Consider the following 11,646-nt stretch of genomic DNA (forward strand, 5'->3'; position numbering starts at 1 on the left):
GCAGACTAAGGATAAGGATAACCTATGAGACACCTATGATATGATACACTATGCATGTGTCTGACAGCAACACCCCAAGTCTTTATAGCACAACAATAGAATGTATAGCACTGAAACATAATACAAGACCCATTCATTCATTCATTCATTCATTCATTCATTCATTCATTCATTCATTCATTCATTCATTCATTCAATCCAATAGAAATGGGTGGCTCTATTGGACAAAATATCAAGTTACTAAAAAGTTTCTAACTTATGTCTACCTCATGTTACCTTCAATCCTGCTCTGGCGAAAATAAACCTCCCAGCACTTTTTATGGCCCTCACAAGTCATCTATTCATAGTTCGCAGATGATTAGAATACAATCTAGTAAAGGCCCTGACAACATTCTGGACATTCTCAGTACTTGAGCTAAATTAATATGCCGTTATATAAGATTTTTCATGAACCAAACCCACTGAAGGAAATACGATTAGCTACATAGAGAAAGACAATGCAATTCAAATAAAAACAAATGTACTCATTCTGAACAATCCCACTTCCTAAAACACATAATAAGTCATTTATCTGTCTTAAGTGCCATCTTCACCAAACACTACTATAACTATCACTACAACTATAACTACTGTATATTGTTTACCCCTGTCTTCAGTTGTGGTGTGGACTGTGTCATCCACTTGAGTTGGAACAAGTTTTTTAAAACAATATCTTTATAGCTATAGTATATATATGCTAGATCTATAGTGCTAGATCTGGAGGACAGCCTATTACAGAATGTACTTGTTGTGTTTGTACAATGCTGAGTCATGATGAGAAACCAAGTTCCCACCCCCCAAAATACGCCCCACTCCACCTCCTAAAAGTAGATCCATATGTTCAGAAACAGCATCTCACCACTGTTGTTGTCCATAGCCTGTTGTTCCCATTCAACTTTGGTGCCTATTATGTTACTTATGTAACAGCTGTCATAGGTATAGTTTATTGAGTCAATGGGTTTAGTCTGTCCATCTTGTCAGTTGTCAATAGATGTATTATTATCTGACAAAGATGAGGCCAGTTATTACATTTCTATGTATATTAAAGTGCTTGTCGGTGTAATTGATGGGTCCCATATGAGCAGCTAATCATCTTTAACCTTTGCAGATTGTTGTTGTTGTTGTTGTTGTTGTTGTAGGATGCAGTTATGGATTCATTTTTATTTAAACGGTGAACATACTTACTGTGGAGAGTGTTCTGGAGAAAGACAACATCCATCTATTGTCCATATGGACTGAACACTTATCTTATCCTGAGACATGAGAAAATCTTGAGAAGGTCATCATCGCTACAGTATATTGGTCTTCTTTGTGCAGTGGTACAGGCTTCATATGGCTTCATATATTGACAATACTGCATGTCATTTTATCTGCAAATCTTTAGTTCACAATACCCCCCCCCCCAAACAAAAAACTACAGTATATGTATATATATATATATATATATATAAATATATATGTATTTATTGTCAGGTATTTTCTAGTTTAATTGTCACCTACACACTGCAATACTATTCCCTGAGTGTATGTATATACAATGGGAGAAATAAGTATTGAACGCATCAACTTTTTTCTCAGTACATTTATTTCCAAAGATGCAATTCATAGGACATTTCTACCAGACATTGGTATTAACTCAAGTAATCCACACATGAAAAGAAATCATGACATTTAAGTCCATAAATAATAATTATGTGTAAATAAGTGCAATAACACAGGAAAAAAGTATTGAACACGCTAACTGAAATGCATTCAATACTTAGTGGAGAAGCCTTTGTTTGTAATGACAGCTTCCAGACGCTTCTTGTATGTATTAACTAATCGCCCACACTGCTCAGGTGTGATTTTGGCCCATTCCTCCGCACAGATAGTCTTTAAATCTCGAAGATTCTTTGGTGCCCTCTGGTGAACCCTTTTCTTTAGTTCTTTCCACAAATGTTCAATCGGATTTAAGTCAGGTGATTGACTGGGCCATTCTAACACCTTGATTTTCTTTCTCTGAAACCATTTGAGAGTCAACTTTGCTGTGTGCTTTGGATCGTTGTCCTGCTGGAAGGTCCAGCCACGTCTCATCCTCATCATCCTGGTGGATGGCAGCAGATTCATCTCCAGAATATCCCGATACATGGCTCCATTCATTGCTCCTTCAATTATATGAAGTCTGCCAGTACCACAAGATGAGAAACAACCCCATGCCATGATGTTTCCACCTCCAAACTTCACTGTTGGTATAGTGTGATTTGGGTGATGTGCAGTACCATTTCTCCTCCAAACATGGTGTGTAGTATGCCAAAAAGTTCAATTTTGGTCTCGTCTGACCAGACAACATTCTCCCAGTATTCCACAGGCTTGTCCAAATGCTGTTTGGCAAACTTTAAACGAGCTTCGACATGAGGAATGGAGTCTTGCGGGCTGAGCGTCCATAGAGGCCTTGGCGGTAGAGTGCATTGCCTATAGTTGTCTCTGTAACACTTGTACCTGCTGCCGCCAAGTCTTTCTGGAGTGCTTTCCGAGTGGTCCTTGGCTCTTTGAGTACTGTTCTGACCATCCTTCTGACTCCCTGGTCAGAAATCTTGCGAGGAGCTCCTGTGCGTGGCCTATTGATGGTGTAGTGATGCTTCTTCCACTTGCGGATGATGGCCCCAACGGTGCTTATAGGAATATTCAGATGCTTTGAAATAAGTCTGTAACCAGTTCAATTCTGATGCTGAGCAACAATCAGGTTGCGAATGTCTTGAGAGAGCTCTTTGCTTTTACCCATCATGAGATGTTTCTTGTTTGACTGCTTGGCAAAACCAAACACCTTTTTATAGCCCATCATTTGCACTAACCCAGCTGATGTTGGTTTGCACAGATAGGAGGTAGAAATACTAATTACCAACGGATTTCAGATGGTTCCTTGCCTTTCCTTGCAGATATATACAGCTTTTTCGTGGTGTGTTCAATACTTTTTCCCTGTGCTATTCCACTTCATACCACATACAATTATTTATGGACTTTACTTTTGTATTTTTTTTACATGTGTGGATTTCTAGAGTTAATACCAATGTCTGGTAAAAATGTCATATGAATAGCATCATTGGAAATATACTTACTTGGAAAAGAGTTGATGCGTTCAATACTTAATTTACCCATGTATTTTAGTGTTTAGCCATCTTGACCTGGCTCCCATCACTACACATTTGCTGCCTGTGACCTATGCCCAGGAAGGAGTAATGATTACTCTGATTAGTTTAAATGAATACAAAAGTCTTCTTCTGATAATCAAGACAAGACAGAGGTTGTCAATGCCTCTGATACCAAGGAACAAAAAGGTTTATCAAAATGACTGGTGTGCCTCTCACCTCTTACCTGGACTCTACAATGGCCAGGAACTCTGAACTGATTGCATTACAGCTGCTGAGCCCACACAAAGTTGGGTGAAATCTCCCTCTGGCTTAGCATACATTAGTTTGACCAAAGGTCAAACTCAGTCCCAAATACAAACCTTCAAGTGTTTTACCAATTAAATGGAATATCATAGAAATACATGTTCACACTCACACTCACACTCTCTCTCACACACACACACACACACACACACACACACACACACACACACACACACACACACACACACACACACACACACACACACACACACACACACACACACACACACACACACACACACACACACACACACACACACACACACACACACACACACACACACACCTCAGTATCCTTGTGCGCACAAGAAAGAAATTAAACTTCTCAAAAGATACTTTTTGGTTTCTCTTACATTATTCTCAAAAAGCCTTTCTTAAGTGTATAGAATTTTGGCCGCAACAGTATTCATTCCCAATATTCCTGTGTTTCTGAAAAGAGCTTTCCAATATTTCATCAAGCAATCTTATTTACTGCTTCAGTTACACAAGCTATTACTATTCATCATAATATTCAATAATACCACAATCAACTATTCTATGAGGTACTGTAGGTTAAGATGAGATACAAATGAATCCCAGACCATAGACACATTTATGTTAAAGCTTTATTGGGTTATACATTTTCCATAAAGTAAGTACATGTCTTATTGCCAGCAACAAGCCATACTTTCACAATGATGAGCAAACAGCTCTGTAAACAGTGACATTGATGAATATAAACCTACTTATTTACATTACACCATAAAAAATGTAAACATTTTACAGGCAACATATGGTCATTACATCAATATACACCCCACTCCTTACAGTGCAATTCTGTCAGTTAAAAGTTAAAATATTCAATCACTTAATCAATATTTGGCAACATAAACACAGCAAATGTGGTTCTAACCTTTGACATATTCAGAAAAAAGTCATGCTACTTTTTCACAATACAACGTCATCTTACAGACTTCATGGACAGCTTGACACATTGTCCACCTTCACTATCAGTGGAGCAGATCCAAGAGTCTTCTCTAATTTAGTCCATCGCTCCACTGTGTCGCTAGCGTCAGTTTAAAATCAGCCCTTTTAGTATAGGCTTTAGACTCGTGTTCACAAATCAATGCTAAACGGTCCACGATGAAGAGAGTAGCATATGATAGATGAACTCTTTATAGTAGATTTTCACATGAACTCTGCCTCTGTGACTTTGCATTGAACATATGCACAACAGTTGAAATAGTGTTGCCTGATACCAGCCCCCCTTGCCAAACAGGCGTAGCTGTGCAGCAGTCATTCTATATGTTAATTGCATTATATTCTCAACTACTGCAAGTGAGGAGCAGAGTGACGTGTACAGGCTGACTCTGAAAGGACTGAAATCACACCTGTATTCAACACATTCACATCTGAAAGCCTGTAAGAGGATTTGCATTCATGAAGCTCCGGTGGCACCATAACGACTGTGCTGTGGTGAAACTTGGGCTTAACATGTCATGTTTGTCGAACAACACAGTCGCACGACGGAGTAGCCTTTAGAGTTGGCATCCATGCCTGCACAGCTCTGTCTGAGAAATGTATAATTACACTGAAGAATAAGGTCAGAATGGAGACTCCCAGGACTGCTGTGCTCTGGTCATCGCTCGCTTAATCTGTTCATATGACACAAACATCACAATGTTCCAAGACCCCAGTCGCAGGAACGACGGTATGAACCTGAAGCAGACAAAATACAAGACAAGTGAAGAAGTGTCATTTCAATTCTAATATGCAATACTATACAGAAAATCATGTGTTTATTTAAACTAGTGTAAACAATTGACCCTTAGCGGTATGTAACTCTGAGAGAGTACAAATGGAACCAAAGGATCCATTTGGTTCCATTTGTACACTTTAGTAATTAAATGAACACTCAGGATTTAGCGTGTACTTTATGTGTACAACAGTGATGATGATGTATTTACCCCTTATAGAAAGCTGTGGGTCCCTCCTTTGTCAGCATTGTGACAGTACAATGTATGGCACTTTTGTACTGCTGTCCTGAGCCTGAGCCTGAGCCTGAGCCTGAGTTCATGTAACGTGTTTTGACTACATCCACCGGGGAAGCCACAATTGTTGTACAGAACCCCGCTATGAAGGCAGCCGTGAAGTGACACGGCATGTTATCTGTGGGTAAATGACACATTTAATAACAACAACCTCGCATTACTTTATACTACATTTGTTGGGTACTGGAATGATCATTGCTTGTTTTTCTGATCTGTCTCACCGGTCATGAGGTTATACTTCAGGATGAGCTCCTTGAAGATGTCATAGGTTACCAGCTCTGCACAATTCACAATGGCGTTACGTGTTATGTTTGGCAAGCAACCTAGAGCAGAAACAGAGAGGTGATAGGATCAGGCATTCAGGAAGACAATGAAACTATGACGTCAGTACGTATGGCATATCGGCAAATCATGGAATATAGACATCTTGATTTAAGTTGACCAGTACCTCTCCAAAGGCCCCGCACTCCCTCAACACGAGCAATCGTCCGGTAAGCATCCATGGTGCCACTGTATCTTTTTTCACCGTCAATCAGACCCTGGGCTTGGAAACGTACTTTCACCACATCTGTGGGCTGCGCAAAACACACAGCCAAGGCTCCTGTGGTACTACCTGCCATGAGCCGGACAACGATCCCAGCATCTGAAGAAGAGTATAATGATTTAAGATGAATGAGTCACAGTGAATCGTGGGTCAACACATGCTAGTCAGGTGTGTATGGAAACTCACTCTCTGAGCCTCGAGAGTAGAACAGCTTCATGGAGTCGTAGAGACCGATTCGGACAGAGGCAAAGGTCATCTGCCTGTGGAGTCCTGCCACCAGGCCATTGTAAAGGCTTCTGGCTCCTTCTGTTCGCACTATTGTCGTGATGGTACCAAAAACTCCCCGATACTTTATAGCATTGCTCCTTGTTTGAGATTCACCTTGGATCTGAGAAATAGAATGATACAGTACATATGATGCTGAGAAACAAACTATTAGAATGTTGTCTGGAGAATAATATGGTTTTATTTTTTAATAGACTATGAATGAGATATTGTTTCACTGCTCAATTTATTATATCAAATGTACTGTCCATCATTCAATGCTTTCCTTAATTGCTTATGTGGAAAACTAAACCTAATAGACTAAAAATAAATTCATAGTGCATCGAACCTGTAGTCTGACTTTAGCAGTATCCAGGGGAAAGGTGACAAGATCAGCAAAGCAGCCTGCAGTGCCTGCACCAAAGAACTTGATGGCAGTAGAAGGTGCCACGTCTGTGGCTTGTATGCCAACCATTGCTGTGTTGGGATCGATGTGATGTTCACAGGATTTGGGTTAACTAGTGGTGTATTTTTGCCCTCTTTGCCCATCTATGGAGAGAGATGAGATGTCCCTTACAAACTAATCAGCTCACAAATACAGGAATCATTCCATGGAATCATGACAAAGAGAGCACAACAGCTCAATGTTCTCTGTTGATAACTGTGCGACCCATAGTTAGTTTATTGTTATTATTATTATTTTTTGAATGTCTTAAAATAATTTAATTGTTGTACATACCTGTGAGTGAAGCCAAAGAAGAATTATTCAAGTTGTTTGCTGTGGTAAACTTGTTGATTTTCTCTTTCTCTTAGTAAGTCTGATATTCTCTTGAGATGTCTTGGCCATAAACTGATCTTCAACAAAACAAACCAGCATACATTACTCCCTGTTGAAATGAACCAAATTCATCGCTGAATTGTGATAATTCAAGAAGGACTGTGTCGTACTTGTAATTAAGCAAGGTTCATGTATTACAATAAGATAACATATACAGTATTGATATCCCTATATAGTACCCCCATACATTATTACAGCACTAAGTTACAACTAAACTGTGACAAAAATAAGCAAACTTCCTTCTTTATAACTGACACAATAAATAACAATGAATAATGTGTATACAATGGCAGACTCTCTATTAAAATGAAATCAGGTGCATAAAATATAATTCCATAAATAAATTAATGTGACTTGATTGAAATAGCATTTTTTTTTACCTTATTGAAGTAATTCCATGTAACATTATTATCCAGTATAATAAAGCAAATATATCCTTAATAAATCCTTGCCAGTTGTCCTTAGTCCTTGTTGTATGGCCACAGTTGTAACACTGAAGGAGCTCCTCAATTTATCCTGCAGATACCTCAGATCCATGCCATATATAAGCATGAGAAGCTGGTCACACAGAGTGCTCCCGCTATGTTTATTATATCATGTTACAGGACACAGCCGGCTACTTGAGCAGTTGTTGATCTACACTCAACACAAACAGGGTCACAACAGCAGCCTTTGAATGGACATTACATTTTCAACCGTTTTCACTTTTCACCTTTGTGAAATTTGAAAGTAGTATAGACAAGAAGAATAGAAAATGTATTTTATTAAACATATTGTCTATAATGTTTGTATTGAAATTAAAATGTTAAATATTGACGTACTAAGGAACTGTGCAATGGTCTTTATTAGTTTTCTTCCAATTTCACATAGGCTCACATTAGATATTTTATTTACTACTATACTTTCCTAGAAACTGTTTGCCTCAACATCACATGCTGAATTGTCTCATGTTCCCATTGGTTGTTGTATATAGCCAATCAGCCAGAGAGGCCTGTCTGGATTCCAAGCATGCTTATGCTTTCAGGTTACATAATGGTATAGTGAGTGTTGTTTGTATTGCAGCCTTTTCTCAGTGCCAATTGGAAAATAATATACACACAACCTTAAAGTCTGCTAAATATCCAGAGTATAACATACAATAATGAGGATATATTTAGTTTTATTGATTTGATGATGATTTTTTTGATTTCAATTATGAAGCCATGAGAAACATAATTCAGTCTGTTAATTGCACTTGTTTATTATTCTCTTGATGCATTGGATAAGTAAAGAATCATGTGCCTACTGACCTGAACCATCATGAAAATTCCTACATTGCAGATCGTCACAATTAGTCTGGTTAATTATCTACATTCTGCACACCCACACATGGGGAAACGCCTCGCTTCTTAGCCCTAATCTTTCAAGACAGATTCAGAGCTTTTTTGCAGATGGGTTCCCAGATTGCTTGGCACAGCTCTACAATGCATTGGGGTGGGGGAATGGACCTGCATGGCATCTGTATGCAATCGATTGATTACGTCAGAATCAAGCCATTAGTGTTTGGCTAAGGAACCGTGTTCTAACAAAAGGAGCGACAGTGTAGAGGTTGGGTGTAGAGAGGGGTAAGTATTAAGTAAGGTCCAGATGCCAGCGAAGGCTGGGAGTGCTGGTGGCTGTGTGCTGACGTCCTTAGCAGGCATTCCTCTCTACGTGTGATTTTCCATGGTAGCTGTAGGTCATGGCCCTGTCAGACCCATAACCAGCCGTTGACTAAAAAAGTAAAACAGCAAAACAGTGTCTCCTAAAAACCACCTGCTGTTGTGTGTCAGGGAGTTGCTTTAATCTCTGAAGTGTGTCAATTCTTCGCAAATCTCAACTTTGTGCACAGTTTCCAAATTGTGCTCCTCCTGAGTCATTGGCCAGTTCTGCAACATACAATCTGAATGCCCATAGTATATTATACTAGGTGAAGAAGATGTCTTAAAATGAGATACAGAAATGGCTAAAACCATCCGTCACAATGTGACGTGTTGTTACAGGAGAGGGTCCTCTTCACACCCCCTTTCACCTCCAGCTAAAACTAGTTACCCTGGGAACATAATGTCCAGTAACCTTTGAGAACATACTAGCCGCCACTGGTAAACAACTTGGTCATTTGGCCGAACCCAACAGCCCTTAAGTCACCCTCTGGCCCTGAAGATGAAATTGAATATTGGTGTGTGACAGTGTCTCAAGCGGCCTACAGTAGTTATCCCAGTCCCCCATCATCGCTTTCATTTACACTATTAATCACATCAGCTCAGCTGATGACTTAACAACTTTAACCATGGCGTCCCTAATTTGGGGGCTTGAGCATGACAGAACAGGCGAGCATTCAGCGAAAATGTGAACATTCAGTGAAAAACATGTCACATTGTGACAGTTTGTGAGCTGAACACACCAACACAAAGAACACAAAGACTATCAATAGTCAGAGTCATAGAAATAAAAAAGTATAGAACGTAAACATGTATTTCCATTTATAGTAATGACATGCTTCTGTGTCAAACACTGCAGAGGAAGTAATCAGTCCATGGGGGGCCTCCTATGTAATGCAATGAATTGAATGGTATCCATAGCAATATGCGTCTGAGGGTCCCCCAGCAAAGCAGGTGGTAACACAGAAGTAAGGCTCTTATGATGTATCTACTCATTTATATCTATATGTTAAGAACTGTATTAATTACATGTTTAATGTACTCACTAGGGCCGGACTGGGACCAAAATTCAGTCCTGCCATTTTGGCCCAGACCGGCCCATCACAACCGGCATGCAGATAGCAGATACTCTACTGCCCCACTCCGTCAAGGCCAAGCCCCCAGAGCCGCTGAGAAATCTTGAAGCCGCCACCCCAGTGGCCAAAGCTGGAACTGCAGGCGGGGAGAAATACATGCGCGAGCAAAACATACTGATATATATTTATATATATAGATATAAATATGTAAACATATTATACATAAATACATATGCATTTACATATACATAGGCATCTCCAGTGAATTTCATAAATATCTCGCGTTCAATCCTTGACACACGGGCTGCCGTAGAACGCAAAAATGACACTACTGCGCATGCTCATAACTCTACGTGTGGTCAAAATCGACTCAATAATTCTACTTCCGGCAGTCTTCCGGGTGCTTCAAAACGCCACTGAGCACATTCATTGAAATGATAGCTGGGGGCGGGGCAATCCGCCCTCTAGTTATATTATACCTCTATGGTCAAGGCACATACAAACGCACTTCCTTAATACCACCACCTTTTACTGAAAATCATCCCAGCCCAAACATTACAGTAACTAAAAATTGGGCCGCGCAACCCGGAAATCCTAAAACAGGCGCAACAAAATATATATATATATATAATATGTTTGCCAAATGGCCAGTCCGCCCCACCAATGCTGATGCTGTGTGTGTGTGTGTGTGTGTGTGTGTGTGTGTGTGTGTGTGTGTGTGTGTGTGTGTGTGTGTGTGTGTGTGTGTGTGTGTGTGTGTGTGTGTGTGTGTGTGTGTGTGTGTGTGTGTGTGTGTGTGTGTGTGTGTGTGTGTGTGTGTGTGTGTGCAGATGAAAACATGGCCACTAAACCTGCCCAAAAAAAGCACAGGACATTATCTTTCATGTGTGAGCACATTTTGCACTGTTATTTTTGTACAGGTCCTGAAGTATTTATGCAGATAGGATAACCATGAGTAATTTAATTTGACCCCTTCACCTCCTCACAGCTCAACAGTCCTCTTCTGCACATGTAAACTTAAAGGACATCTTTGTTTTTTTTACAACAAAGGGTTATTTTATTAGTTTGTAATGATAGTAATTTAAATATGAGGGTTAAAAAAATCATGTATTGCTTTCTATCGTTTTTTAATGATTTAGTGATTTTTAAACGGGGCCGGGGCATGCGATCTATTGGTAAATAGTCATGAACGCAGCCTCTGATTTCCGTGAAACTTTGTACGCACATCCCCAGTAGGCCAAGGAAGAAATGCCACCCTACCTACATTTTTCAAATCAGCCTCATGGTGGCGCTGTGACAGGCAGATTCACGTTTTGGCCTAATTATAGGCCAAAACGTGAATCTGCCTGTTACAGTATACATTTAAAAAAAAAAAAAAATTAACACTCATCTTTTCATTATTATCATTACAAACTAATAAAATAACCCTTGTTGTAAATACACTAAGTTGTCCTTTAAGCCTGATTTATACTTCGTCAAATAGTCCTTGGTACCAGAGGGATAAACAATGCACATTTTGGCTATCAGTATTTTCAGTCATCAAGTCATTTCTCAACAGCACCTTCTAGTGTCTAGAGTGTAGAGGTCAAGCATGTTCCAAGACTCAAGATTTGTATTTGTTGCATGTTATGTGCAAATACAATGACAAATAAATAATGAAGAATAGCAGCAATAATAAACAAAGACAAAGAATTATAAAGAATAGCAACAGTAGTAAGGTGTGTGTGTGTGTGTGTGTGTGTGTG

General features: G+C 39.5%; 1 protein-coding gene across 3 annotated transcripts; it reads right to left on the minus strand.

Moving 5' to 3' along the window:
* Window positions 1–4,085: 4,085 nt before the first annotated feature.
* On the minus strand, window positions 4,086–7,655 carry LOC311056498 (dicarboxylate carrier UCP2-like). Of its 3 annotated transcripts, none has more exons than XM_084073158.1 (8): window positions 7,527–7,655; window positions 7,048–7,163; window positions 6,658–6,857; window positions 6,231–6,432; window positions 5,949–6,143; window positions 5,722–5,823; window positions 5,417–5,618; window positions 4,086–5,168 (listed from the first exon to the last, which is right to left on the minus strand). In XM_084073158.1, exons 3-8 carry the CDS (start codon window positions 6,781–6,783, stop codon window positions 5,054–5,056), a joined length of 942 nt encoding a protein of 313 aa, XP_083929284.1. In that variant the 5' UTR covers window positions 6,784–6,857; window positions 7,048–7,163; window positions 7,527–7,655; the 3' UTR covers window positions 4,086–5,053. The 3 variants fall into 3 exon arrangements, with proteins under 3 accessions (XP_083929284.1, XP_083929283.1, XP_083929285.1); XM_084073157.1 differs by having other exon boundaries at window positions 7,048–7,195; window positions 7,527–7,650; XM_084073159.1 differs by having other exon boundaries at window positions 7,048–7,158; window positions 7,527–7,642.
* Window positions 7,656–11,646: the final 3,991 nt, after the last annotated feature.

This window comes from Gymnoscopelus microlampas, assembly GCF_963454915.1.
Source record: "Gymnoscopelus microlampas genome assembly, chromosome: 12".
In the NCBI taxonomy this organism is placed as follows: Eukaryota; Metazoa; Chordata; class Actinopteri; order Myctophiformes; family Myctophidae; genus Gymnoscopelus; species Gymnoscopelus microlampas.

What these genes read in the sequence shown, in the direction of transcription:
- LOC311056498 (XM_084073158.1), bottom strand. Translation starts at nt 6,783, where the DNA reads ATGGTTGGCATACAAGCCACAGACGTGGCACCTTCTACTGCCATCAAG. An exon ending in CTACTCTCGAGGCTCAGAGA is followed by an intron (nt 6,144 to 6,230) that starts GTGAGTTTCCAT and finishes ACTCTTCTTCAG; the next exon opens with ATGCTGGGATCGTTGTCCGG. An exon ending in CCCACAGCTTTCTATAAGGG is followed by an intron (nt 5,169 to 5,416) that starts GTAAATACATCA and finishes TGTCTGCTTCAG; the next exon opens with GTTCATACCGTCGTTCCTGC.